Source organism: Dreissena polymorpha, chromosome 7 (assembly GCF_020536995.1).
Source record: "Dreissena polymorpha isolate Duluth1 chromosome 7, UMN_Dpol_1.0, whole genome shotgun sequence".
NCBI classification, from domain to species: domain Eukaryota; kingdom Metazoa; phylum Mollusca; class Bivalvia; order Myida; family Dreissenidae; genus Dreissena; species Dreissena polymorpha.
Window position 1 is genome coordinate 30,590,588 of NC_068361.1, and position 14,769 is coordinate 30,605,356.

General features: G+C 33.6%; 1 protein-coding gene across 2 annotated transcripts; it reads left to right on the forward strand.

Annotated features, from left to right (window-relative positions):
* The first annotated feature begins 826 nt into the window (after positions 1 to 826).
* Positions 827 to 9,917, forward strand: LOC127837411 (hemicentin-2-like). Of its 2 annotated transcripts, XM_052364474.1 has the most exons (9): positions 827 to 957; positions 1,832 to 1,944; positions 2,399 to 2,461; positions 3,065 to 3,203; positions 4,059 to 4,199; positions 5,188 to 5,313; positions 6,992 to 7,143; positions 8,505 to 8,658; positions 8,939 to 9,917. In XM_052364474.1, exons 1-8 carry the CDS (start codon positions 924 to 926, stop codon positions 8,655 to 8,657), a joined length of 921 nt encoding a protein of 306 aa, XP_052220434.1. In that variant the 5' UTR covers positions 827 to 923; the 3' UTR covers position 8,658; positions 8,939 to 9,917. The 2 variants fall into 2 exon arrangements, with proteins under 2 accessions (XP_052220434.1, XP_052220435.1); XM_052364475.1 differs by lacking the exon at positions 2,399 to 2,461.
* Positions 9,918 to 14,769: the final 4,852 nt, after the last annotated feature.

The window sequence follows — 14,769 nt, forward strand, 5'->3', positions numbered from 1 at the left end:
CCAGTATATATCAAGAACTCTTCTGGAAGCTCCTTTTCCGGCTCAGAAGTGCATCTCCGTGTTTAGTCAATCTCCGGAAGTGACGTACTGGATTTAAAGAAGGTCTGGTCTGTGAAGAGACTCCCAGTGAACGCCAGAGCAGCCGCTACTGCAGAGAGTATACGTTTCCACATCCAGCCGATATTCACATCCCCCGCTTGATGTCAAGTGACATGTAGATGTCTCTGGTTTAAAAGACCACACAGTTCACTTTGCATGATATGTGATGAAATACTGAGATATTTCATTGTGGTGAGTATAAGAACCTACGTGGACATTTGTGGACAACATCACAAACGAGAAACGTCTACGTCTACGTCTACGCATTCGTCATCGTATGTATTAGAATAAATCGGTAGAAAGACGCATGTCCCCATGATGATATGTTCTACATTGAAGTACAGTACTTACACAATGTATGAAACACGTGAGAAGCATAATCGATGCAAGGATGTGCAGGAATTCCAAAGATATGGAGTATGTATAGTAATGTTTTCGAAACAAAATCCTCTTTGATTTAACAGAAAATGAACCTACAATTATTGCAAGTGGTGTTTCTCTTTTCGACAATAGTGGCCAGTCTAAAGAAGCCTCAAAAGTAAACATTAGCAGATATGTGTTAGAAACATGTCCGTCTGTTTGTCTGGTCGAAGGTGCCTGTCCCAGCAATTTAATTTTGCCGTATATTGGTGGATTAAAAAACAAACACAGACATAACAATAGCACATCGTCAGTGTAACATCTCAAGTGTTCAGGAAGTTAACGCTTCTGTTAAGAGTTTGCAAACTTTCAAAGTATGTTGACTATATTCATAGCCTATTTATAAAATATACATTGATGACATTGTCTTGCGTAAAATGCAGAATTAAGTTAAAGAAAAGAAAATGTGCCTTAAGGCGTGGATACAAATCACCATGCGTGAGTATATTATACATATATATGTAAATGCTCTTTGCAAATAATTACGAATCTTAAAATAAAATGAAAATGTCTTTGTAATATGTATCATTCATTTTTCCACGTTACCATGTTTGCACAACGATATCTGGAGGAAAGAAAAATATATAAAACTTTCGTTATGTCAGAAAATGTATTTATTTACTGAATTATATTATGTATACTACTGTGATATAATAACAATGTCAAGCAAAACGTGAAATGAAAAGTAAGCATTTTAGGAATCCGGAAGAACAATCTCGCGCGCTCCATTCTATCCATTCTCTGGGCATATTTTAAAGAAATATTTAACGAAACATTTATCATAAATGTTTTTTCCAAAGCTATCGATTCAATTTCTTAATGTACAAACTTCGTTTAATTTTATTTATAGAAATTGATATATAAACGATTAATGTTTTTCTCTTTCTTAGTCATGACCGTTAGTTCGTTTGTTTAAATAATCATTAGTTGTAATTTCGATTTCAAATCCATGACACTTCTCCATTTGAAAAATTTATGGTTGCCAATCCCTGAACCCGCAAATTAAAAAGTGTAAATCAAACGTATTCCAATGAATTTGTTTTCATATGACTGTGTGTTGCCCGAAAACAATGTAATTGTAAACACCAACAACTAAACTAATTATATATATAATACATGTATAATATTTGACAATTTAATTCAATCTATAACCCAATTGATATTTGTTTTATTTTTGGTTTTATATTTCTTGGACTTTTGATATTCGATACAAAGTTCTATTCACTGGCCAACAAAACCTTCATATAGATAAACAATCTTTTTTCGCTGATATAGTGTTGATTAATGACTTTGCAAATGCTCTACCGTTCAGACGTGCATATCGTTATGATGATGTCCGTTGTACCGACCAGCAACCTTCACATTCGTCGGGGAGGATCCGCTTCATTGATTTGTGTATTCCAAGAAGTGGATAAAAATACAACGGTATATAGTGGAAACTGTCTATCTGATTATAACCTCTCAGTACTGTTTTATTTGTAATCGTTGTCATACTTTATAATAGTGTCAACTTATTTTTTTCAAATTAATAGCAGCAGACCATATGAACAGAGGGAATATAAGATTTAAATGTTTATTATGTGCATTTGGAATATGTATTGCAACCCAAGTAGACGGCCACACACTTATTTATCATTTATTGAGAAAAAGCTGTATACTTATATTAATCGTGTTATATTTGTGTCGTAAACATACGTTACTATGCTTGCACATACAATCAAGGGGTAATAGGTAATACAGTGTATAAGTCAAAATACAGATTGTGTTATTACTGTATTCAAGAGGATAACGGGCCGGAGATACCATTTCAGCACAGTGCATCTTACATTCATATCTCAAAAATGACTATGGCGTATTTTTAGTGATTTCTGAATTTCAGATACGATGGAAATTGGCGAAAGAGGGATTTCTAACGAGTGGAACAAGGATTTACAAACATATAGTATATTGACCTTTTGCCTGTGAACTCTATGTGAATAGGTTACGTGCTTGAATGTTGTCCTAAATTCGTACTTGTTTTTTTGTTATAATTGTTAACGAGCTAAATGACAAAATACAATATAATTAGTCCGAAAAACTGGCAATGTATTTATCTCGGTGCTAATTCTAAAATGAATGCAGTCATCATAGCCATTCTTAAATATAGCCGTGCATAAAGTGAGATTAATCTAGGGTTGTCAAACTCATTCATTACCATATATATAGCTTACAACCATTAACCTGGCACTGACATTTAATTCATATGTACGTATTTTCAATCTATGTTAGCAGAAAACAAACATCACCATCATTAATTAAATTAAAAAACAACACAAACAAGCACTTAACAAAATAAATGAGTTGAGTAGACTATGTTATTATAACATTTATATTGTGTTACTTCATGTCGTCTACAGTAATATATATTAGCGATAAATGATTATTACATCAGTTGTTTAAAATGTTATGTCATTACTCGTTGATCAAAAACCGATTAACTAGCGAAATCGTGTGACCGCTTTTTGTCGATCTAATCGAGATATAAACCCAGGAGTTTATTTTCCAGAACAATATTGAGGTCCAAAAGCCGACTCAACACGACTGGACCTTGATTATTAAGAAGGTTGACAACAGGTTTGCAGGAGTGTATACATGTGAGACAAACACTGGAAAGATAATCTCAAATTACACATTGGAAATAGTCGGTATGACAATGCAATTGGCTACTAAGAAATTAATTGATAAATGGGTGGTGAAGTGTGATGTACTTTGTGATGAGATTTGAGTGTTGCGATGCTATGTGATGTGATTTGATATGAGTTGTTGTAATGGGAAGCGATTCGATGTGATTTGATTTGATATGAGGTGATGTAATGCGTTGTGATGTGGTTTGGTGTTATTTGATGTGGTGTGTTGTGGTGTTTGACAATCCTCACAGAAATTGTGAATGTATTTATATCACACTCATACAAACGGTGCCAAAATGCGGACGCGCTGATGTTCCGAAAGATGCGTTTACCTCATTTGAAAAACACGTATTGTCTATATTATATAATGCGCAATAAATATTAAATAACACAAATATATAGTTAACAAACTATAGTAAACAAACAATCATATATCATACGTTATTTGATATTGTTTTCGTTTCATATTATATTTGTTCCTTTTGATTTTACATTGAACATATCAAAATTTATCAATAACTTTCATTTTAACATTGTATCTTTACATGCTCGTTCAATTGCAGCGAATCATGTTCTTGCAATACTATAACACAGTTGCTAAGGGAATACATAAGTAGAACAACAACACTTGTTTCGATTATTTAGCTTACATGTACTTATTAAAATGCAAGTTAATACCATCAATTTTGTCGATTTCATTAAATTTTTGAATTGTGAAATGTTCAATCAAAAGTATAATTGTTCTTTGTTCATGCTGTAAATAGGGTTGGGGTGAATATTACAATACAATAATTTATTATTACTTGATTCGTAATTAACTATATCCACATGTGAAGTAAATTGTATTAAGGTAATGTTGGTGTGTGTTTTAAGATGGGCCTAGGATTAACCTAGATAAGTCGTCAGACTCTCAGGAAACGTGCTCAGAAGGCAGCACGCATGCACTTTATTGCCACTTCTCGGGTGTTCCTACGCCCACAGTGCGTTGGTATCGTGGTTTAAAGAACGCCGTTGGTAAGAACTGACATACGAGTATGGCTTTACAGACCTTACACTACTGTTAATGCTCCGACCTAGTTGCGTATACTAGTATAAGTGAATTGTGCGAATATGCATTTAAAATAGATAAAATGCATGTTGACCTATTAAAGGGGCCTTTTCACAGATTTTGGCATTTTTTTAACTTATTCATTAAATGCTTTATATTGATAAATGTAAACATTGGATCATAAAAGCTCCAGTAAAAAATCAAGAAAAAAATTTAAAAAAGGAAAAGAACATTGCCCGGAGCAGGTTTCGAACCAGTGACCCCTGGAGTCCTGCCAGAGTCCTGAAGTAAAAACGCTTTAGCCTACTGAGCTATTCCGCCGAGTACACATTCTTGACGTATTTTATACCTTATATAAGCAATCTTCGTAGTTTCACAAAATTTAACGACAAAAACAGAACTCTCCAAATTATTCAATCGTTTCGCGTTGCAACGCTTTATAATTTTTAGGTTTTAAAATCGTCAAAAGATGCATATAATGGCCATATTAGAGAATGGTTAATGTTCAGTATTACTGTTTCCTCACAAATATCATAACTAAAACAAAAACTTACGAATCTGAAACAACTTTTTTCAATTTTGTCAATTTACCAAAGCGTGAAAAGATCCTTTTAAAACAAATAAGATAGATATAGATAGATATTTATATGATCTCTTTCCCAATCGTAGTTACTTTTATGAAGAGCATTATATCACATATTTTAGTGATGTGTTTCACAATCTTTGTTGTGCCAGTGATATAATTCGGGTTTCGCTAGCCCTTTGTAGTCCGTGTGTTTGGTAATATATATTTATCACATTAATCACATTAATCACAATTGAAAACATGACAGGTAGATACGGGTTTAGCAAAATATCCCTGTATCGTTTAATGTAAGAAATTGTGTTATTACGAAACATATAAGACAATATATTGCAATTGCATATAAGTTTACTCCTTACTTGTCTTTCCAGACACGGGCATAACTGGTGAAATACTGCGGCTGCCGACAGTGTCGCGCTACGCGTCTGACACGTACATTTGCGAAGGCAAGAACTTTGTTAACAGCCACAACTACACGATCGACTTGCAAGTAAACTGTGAGTAGCAGCGATATTTGATGCTTGAAAATAAACTTGAGTTTATTGCGACACGTACGTCAAGTACCACAAAAGGAAACATCGATGAACTTAATTGTACCTGTTAGTAATTACTATAGAACAATATGTTACAATGTTACAATAAGGATCATATAATTATCTTCATCGCAAAACGATTGCAGATGTTATAAATTTATGATAAGCTTGACAGCCTATGCATATGTTTGTTAAATCTTAATGCGGAAAAAAACACTTTTAGGAAATTGTATTTGTTTATTTATATATATCATGACAATGACTTAGACCTTTCAATACAGAACTAGTTCCATAAAGGTTTTTTTTTAAATTTCAATTCATTGATAAACCGACTTTTGTTGGGAAAATAGTTGTTGGGAGAATATAAAAATACTTTTTTCGCACGATATCCCCGATAGTCGACTTTTCTACCCCATATTTTTCTGAGAGCATCTAGAGTGTAGGTTTAGTCAATGTCTCTGACTATTTGTTCAGTTTGATTTTGTCTTTTAGTGACAATTACACGCGCCTTCGCTAAGAAGGAGGTTCGAACTGGTTTAGTCTTAATTATCTTAATACCTTATTTGAAAATCTAAATGAATATTAAAATGCAACTGCTTCAACAACTCTTCAAATCACAATTTATATGAAACAAAATAAGCAATTGTAATAAACATTTCAAAATTAAGCTTATTAAAATTTATCACGGCTTCCTACATAAAACCCCCCACTAAAGAACCCTATGTTTGTTATAAGTAATTACAATCAGTATTATCACTTCTTTTGATCAATATGTACATCACAGGCAAAGTCTCTTTAAATTGTTTTGCGATTTTAATTGTTTGCAAATTGTTTGTTTTTCGACAACCTTTATTCATTTCAAACGTACATCCCGCTATTCACAAGTTTTTGACTGTAGGTATGAGGTGCAATGAATCGGTTCTAACCGGTTTAGAGATATATAATTACGTATGGAATGACCCAATTTTGAGCCAAAAAATGACCGATACTCGGCATTGAAGGAATTCCGGTCTTGAGGAGATATTTTACGCATTATTTTATAGAGGAAACAAATGGGCCGAACAGTAAGTGTGGTTTAGCCAGGATTCCGGTATAGAGAGGATCCGGTTTAGAGGGTTTCCTCTCTAATACTTTAATGAGTTGGTTATATAGCCAAACTCAACAAACAACTGCTTAATAAATCCTTAATGTAAGAAGCAAATTACCAATTTAATGTAGATGTTATTATTTTATTTCGAAAAAAGAAGCTGAGTGTGATGATACTTTAATAATTTAGTATGCTACACATTTGGTAAACCTTGTGTTCTGATAAGTATACGATGCTTCCACTCGCGGTAAACGCATTATATTATTTTGTTTTTGCACATTTGATAACAAATAGGAAAATACAGATATACATTATAGCAATGGACGAAACACGAAACGTCTATAGACATTAAGTTTTCCTCAGTGAATTTATGTATTTTCCAACACTTTGTTTACGCATAATATTCCTGCATGTTCAGTTTTCAACGGTTGATATAGCATTTAACTGTCTTTAATTGTCAGCACAGATTTAATGTACATGCCTGAAAATAAAGCAATGCCTTTTGGTTTACAAGTCATCAGCCCATGCAATGGTTTGTGTTATAATGTTCTTCAGTCCCCGTGGAGGTTGATGTTATGGAAGAGGTTATCAAAGTACAAGTTGGCGCAGTTGTTTCCCTGGTATGTGCTGTGGAGGGACAGCCGATAAAAGAAGGATACTGGCGGGATCCGCAGGGCAAGACGATCATCTCTGGATGGAAATTTAATGTACTGTTCATTTATAGAAATACTTCACATTATAAGAAACATGATAATGTCTCACTATCATGTTTACATTACTTGAATTAATTAAAATATCAAACGAGGTGTGCATGTAAGATACCTACACACATAATTTCAGAGCAAACCTCTATCCATACTCGAGTGATTGAACGGAAACGGGCTTGTCTATTTTAAGCAACAATGACATTGACCTTGACCTTAACCAGACGGGTCCAAATTGTAATATCAAACTAGATTTCATTGTAAGCTACCCCCTCTTGTTAGCTTGCGTAAACCACTTCCTTCCATTTTAAACAACAGGAACATTGATCATGACCGATAAGCCACAACTACAATCAACAACTAGGTATATATAGAAGCTATCTATATCCACAGCTCAACGTGCTGTCAAATTAGCGCATTGATTGGTAAACGCATCTTTTACACAGGCAAGTTGGGTTAAATCCCCGTTTACGGAGCATGTGTGTTTATTTAGTGGTCACCATAGCGGACAGGTGGGGTTTCTTCGGGGGTTTCGGTTTTCCCCAACTGCAAAATGCTGAATTTAAAATATTTTATTTAAAACTAAAAAGCTTTAAATTACAGCTATATTTGAACAATATCCCGACATCGTTAATGTAAAAAAATGGTTTGTAAACAAAATTTGGTTAGAATGTTAGGCTACAATCCGGCTCCTGACATAATGTTGCCTCAGTCTCGGAAGGTCGTAATAAACTTCAAAATACACATCAGACGTTTTATAAAGATCAGTCAATGCAAAGTTATCGACCAGAGACAAAGTATTCATTTTCTCTGCTTGTCACACACCAATGCAATAACCAGTATGTATGAATTGTTTGAAAGACGACGAAAGGTTCAGATATGTACACTATAATATATATTCAATAACGAGGTTTGCGGAGGAGGAAGTAAAATGTCTAAAATTTTGCGAAGGCAAATGCTTGTAGGTTTACATTTTTTTAAAAGACAAAAACGATATGCTTTTTAATGATTGTTTACATCAACAAGCATTTTATTCGGTGTTTGATTGCGAAAAGTAAGCTCGATTTATGAATATAAAACATGCAGCTGTTGTATTGATCGTTGTAAAATAAAGAAAACCACACAGCCATTTTGTGCAACTGTTTTGGTGATTGAACTTGTACACATGCATGTTCTCTCACCAGTGCGTAAACGACGTGAGCATCAAATCCCGAAAGGCTTTATATAATATGAATCAAATGGTGACTAGTTGTTGCAAATCCGGTTTCAGTTTTTTTACATAACACGCCGCTGGGTAATATGGATCAAATTCTGGTCAGACGGAATAACAGACACATATATAACGGTGTTTCATTGTGCTATAGGTAACTGATGAAAAAGACGGCGATTTCCCGGTTATATATATAACAGCAACTTCCCAAGTTGGTGCATTACTGTCTACAGACTTTGGAAACTACACGTGTGTCGGAGAAGGGTACAGCAATTCCGCAAGTAAAGTGACTCGATTGGTGCAATAAGGTTAGTGGTTACATTGTATTACATGCACTTGTTTTGAATTGCTTTTTATTTCACTATTAATAATTAGTTCTACAATATTTTTTGTTTAACAGTATCATTCAAGTTAAGTTTTATGGGCGCAAAGAAACATGTGCGACGCACATTTGGTAATAATAAGTTTGTGCAACGTAGACGTAATGATAACTTGAGCAAACTTCAAACGATTACCATAGGTACATGTTTCAATGAACCCAAAGACAAACATCGTTTCGACTCTAACTTTGTAAAAATTATATTGCAGAGTCAGCGAGTGATGTAATCAACTAAAATTGAACGAAGAATTGTTTCCCTTGTCACTCGAACACGTGTATACAGTGTTCATCTAGAGTCCTGCCTTGCAAACAAAGAACAACAACAAGCAATTATAAATTGAAATATTCTCATACATATATACATGGATTAAAAAAAAATGCGGAAAAGAAATGTGATATTATAATGATATAGTATGTTTTATAGCAGCTTCGTTCATATAGGTATACAAAATATATTTGTAATAAGTGTACTATCATTATTTAAAAACGAAACGAATTGGTGATATACCCTTACTGTATTCATAATAATTTTGGTAATTGCTTAGCACAAGTACTTTTGGATTTGCAAAAGCATGGTTAGTATTGCCTTTTACATTTAACAATGAAATCAATTAAATAAACTCAGGTTTTCGAGTATTCCTACGTGATGAAAACCCTGTACAACATTTATTGTAATATCACGATTCTTTTGTTCAGCGACAAATAAACAACTGATGTCATGCATAAGTTAACGAGTCTACGTTTATACATATATTATACTTATTGTCAACATTGAATGTCGTGTAGATTTAGCTTACAATTAAGCACACACGAGTAAAGTGTTGCGTTAAAAAATTTGACGTATGAGACATAAGTTATCTCCCCGAAGATAAATCAACAACAAATGAACAGGACTAATGCATCCTTTAAATGACAAAATACAGTGTTTACACGAATCTGCCATAACCCAGTTAATCACGTACAACGTTTTCAAGCATACAATATTGAAGAGTTTATCTACCAGTATGTGCATGCTGCAAAATGATATTATGTTTATAACGTAGATTATCGTTTGCATGTAGCTTGTCCTGTATGGCGTCCATTTTTGTTTCAGTATTTGTATTCCTTGTTAATCTGTATTAACCATTAAGAAACTAGCCGCCGAAAATAAATTCTGCTATTTATGGCATTAAATGACAAAATGTTAAACGATGTTTGCTTGCTTATTGCGATACGAAAATGTATCTTGATTCTTTTTTGTAAAGGGGCCATTAGCTGTGTTGTTACTGAAATGCACTGTGTAGCATTGTTAAAAAATATATACAGTCAAACCTGAATTCAGCGGTCAGTCAAGGGAAATGACCAAAGGGACCGTTGTCCAAAGGTGACCGTTGAATTCGGATCACAATTTTAAGATGGTTGGTCAGTTGGTAGTATTGCTACGTCGTTACCCCACCAAGTCGTTTGCATACAGTGTAAAACAAATGCTCATTGCTCACTCCCGCTGAACTACGTTACAATAAGAGATGCGTCTGTACGACAACGCGATACGGCGTCGTAACTACAACGGTTACAGCGTCTTGACAGTTATAGACATACACACGCGTTTAGACAGGTAATTTCTTTGTTTAAACTTACACTTAAACCGGGAAAAGGCATCTATTTTCATTAATTAATGTTTCTTTACTCGCTACCCAAACTATCGAGACATTTTCTAGCGTGAAATCATGATAAAAGAAAGAAGTTCAAGCTCAAAACATAGCAAATCTAATAAATTCGTTGTTTCTGGCTTGCAGTTTCTGTCACGATGATTCTTTGTAATGATCTGTATCAAGTTCACTCTTTTACAAGCATGTGTTGCCCATGTGTATACTATTATTGGTGATTTCTATCCGATTTTGCAAAAAAGTTGTAGCATGTCAACTCCGAGTCCATGTTACGGTATCTTCTCTTACGACTAAGACATGTTACGGTGTCTTCTTTACAGCGTTACAGCGCCTGCAGGAAGTCAAATTTAAAACCATGGTGATTTCGTTCCACGATAGTACAATTTTGGACGTGAGTATGGAGGTCGTCATTGATTGCAACAACAACGGTTACTAATTACCTCAATTACTGTAAAGAATTTAACAGGAATGTAGAAAATATTTCACACATCGAAAGTGGGGAATTCAATAACATATTAAGGTCATTTAAAAGCAAGACTTCATTTGGGAAATATTTATTTGTATTTCTTTATGGCGCTTTTTTAATCAATCAGTAATACAATTTTTTAAGATTTGGTACATTTATTTTTAGATAAAATAATAGTAAAAATATACAATAAAAGACTGAATTAATCTTAGAATCGCAAATTCATTAATTTTTCTTTTTTTTAAATAAATCAGTACTACACTATTTTACGAGACTATGAACATTTGTTTAAGGCATTGATCTCAATTGAAGATCTTCTATTAATTCAGTCTTTAAATCAACATTTATTATTACTATTTTTTTTTAATAAATGAACAAATCGTTAAAAAAAAAAGTACTGATTTATTTAAATCGTAAATTTACTTTCAATAAAGTTACATTTTAAATTCAATCTACATTTTTTGGTTTGGTACCTAAAACTATTCTTTTTTTTAAAGTTCAGTGGTAGCTCATTCATGCCCCTAAATTATTTACTGTAGGCATTGCATTAATAAATCAATTAAAAAATAATCGCCAGTCTGCAAATATATGCCCGTAATGTAAGACAATAATGGGTGGCATTAACACCTTATTGTAGGTATACCGCTATAAAGATCCATTTTACCGAACCCTCCACAACATATACTATATAAATACAATTTACCGAACTTGTTATACCGAAACCTCTAGTAAACGTCGATGCTATACCGTAACGTTAAACATGTTGTAGTAAATGCACTGTAACACTCTCTGTAAGACGCCGTAACATTTTAATTCATCAAAATTCATCTAGTTACACTTACATGCAGTTAATTTTGAGACAGATCTTGATAAGAATGATTCAATATTCGTTCTTGCTTACGTCTGTTTGCATTTTCATCTGTTTAATGTCAGACTTTGAAGTATATTCCAATGATTTTATAAGTTGTCTATACAGGTCTGTAAAACTTCCATTTTATCGATAACATAGGAATAAATTACATGGCAAGCTGTGAAAGAGGAACACAATATCCGTATTTAAATAAATATTGGCTTACACATACAAAAACTATTCAAAATTACCGTTAATATCATTTGTTTTAACAATGTCCCGTATCGTCAACAAACTGTGGAAAGACGCCGTAACCGTTGTAGTTATGACGCCGTATCGCGTTGTCGTGCAGACGCACCTCTCATTGTAACGTAGTTCAGCGGGAGTGTTGCTGTTAACTAAGCTAAGTCAATTTAATGCACGATTTATTAACGCACAATACAATACACGAGGTACAGGTCTGGGAGGGGACTAATAGTATCCCTAGTGAGAAGTACTGTTTTCCAAACAAATATATCGACTGATTGCATTTTGAAAATAGTTGTTGGCGTTCTTAAATGAGTTTAATATGCGCTTTAATTAGGGATGAGGGGAGACGGAATGGAAAAGGAAGTGGAGCTACATGTGTGCTGTGCGGTCGGTGAATAACAACATAAATCACATCCGCTGGGATGAAAGGAACTTTTTTCCACATAGTATGAATATGGAAACAATTCTGCTGCATTCAATTTTTTATTTTAAGAATTTGCAGATCATAGAATGGACTCGAGGTCGTTTGTGAAGAGTTATTTAAATAAGTATAGTAGTTATAGCGATGTAAACTTATTTCAGGAAACACCAACACCGATGCCGAAGAACACTCGTACGAATTTAATGAAAGTGCTCTGTAATGAAAGGTCGAGCTTAGAACTACTTTGTGTCATTTGCGATTTTAATTAGGGCATTTTGAGTACTCTTTATTTGAATCCGTCATCTAGGCAACATGCGAAAATCGTACCGTAAATAAAATATGACATCCTCGCCCTTTAATTTTACTGAGGTGATGTGAATTCGCCTAAAATGCTGTATAAGAATATAGATTCTTAATCTCTTCCAAGCAGAATAGTTCATGATGTAAGTTTTAACTAGTTAAATAAAAACATACCTGGGTCAATGACATGAATTATTTTTGAGATAACCTTGGATATGGATAACTATGGTCAATGTTCGATTATAACTGTAGCTATGCGCATATGTTAGAACAAAGAATCCGTGATCAATATATACATACTTGGTGCGAAATTGTTAGTTCACAAAGCAACTTATACTATTTTAACAAATTTAAAATTGTTTTCAAATATGAAAAATATCCAAATGCAGTAGACCATGATAATTATAGAATCGCATTAACACACCTGAGACTGCGTTCCCACCAGCTTGAGATCGAAACAGGTAGATTCAATAATGTTGATAGATTAAGAAGACTTCGTAAACTGTGTAACCTAAATATAGTTGAATCGGAATTCCACTTTGTACTTTGTTGTCTCTTGTATCAAGATTTAAGACGAAAATATAATATCTCAAATGATTTTAATACACTGAATAGATGTATTAAGCGCTTATGTCGTCAACTCAAACAGGAGTGTTAAGACGCCTGGCAAAATTTGTATATTTTTCTATGAAACGACGTTCCCAAACCCTAGATTGTATTGATTCTTAAACTGTATAAATGTGCAGTTGTCAGAGGTATTCATGTATTTGTTTATTGTTCGATATGTATTTGTTCATGAATATTTTGATATCATGCACTTTAAACTTAACATATTGTTTTGCGATGACAATCGCTTTGTAATATTGTATCTGTAAATGGCCAAAGGCATGGATTATGCCGATTTGCCTAATAAAGTATAGTATTCATATATTGAATATTGTTAATTGACAATACATACACATAACAAAGGTTAATAGTAAGCCCGTGGTTCTAACAACGAATAAACATCATTACCATGTGTGGGTGGGTGACGGACGGTATTTGATGACGTGTAATAAACTGCGAAGTGGTTTAAAATGCATAACACATTGTCATGGTGTCTTTGTTACTAAGCTTTAATACAAAATCGAAACATTAAAATAGTCTTCACTGCATTTAATGTAATATCGTAGCATTATATACATATATCTTTTTACCTTGGTATTACATTTAATTGTATATTAAACAATGCATCCGCTTAATATTATCAAAATCAGAAACATGTTTACACTATCAAAACAAAAAGCTTAAGCATGATATGTATACACATTACAATATCGTACACTTTGTAGAGATTAATATGGTTAACATTGACATTTTAAACGGAGTAAACTAATAAACACCTTTATTGGATCTAATATTTAAAGTCATAAAATTAAATTAAATCGATTTTGTTTAGGAAAATTAAATCTATTAGAGGTCAACGAAAAAGAAAACAGTAAACATGTGGTATAAACAGTAAACATATCATATCTTACTATATTATATCATACTAGTGCACTAGTATATAAAGAAATGATTGCATACGCGTTACGCAAATCCACATGGATTCCTAAACCAATGCTGATTAAAACATAAGCGAAAACAACCTGGCATTCTAGGTTCGAAAAACTTCGGTTTACTGTTCATGCACTCAAATAGCATTGCGGCAAGGTGGATAACAACATAAGAAACAGACTGGTATTCAAAGTACGAACATGAAATTCTAGAATACCTTCTGTTTGATCTTTATGATAGAAGTGCCCGAGCAAGTTTGTTATATTTTAAAGGTATCTTTTAACCCACGATACAACGTATAGATCATTGTAAAATTTGACGCGCCTGCGTTGAGGAACGTTTGGCACACCGATTTGTCCGCTTGTTGTTCAAGTGGTTAACTGCATCTTTGTTAATAGAAGTCTACCCCGCAAATTTAAATGACGAGTGCAACCATGCGTGCTTTAAAGGGATTAGTATACGGGCAGACATACTGAAGTGTTCACTATAATTTTCACACCATCTTGAGCATGTGTGACAATGTTCCGCGTATTATCTTGATAACCTACACATTACCTCTCTATTCACACATT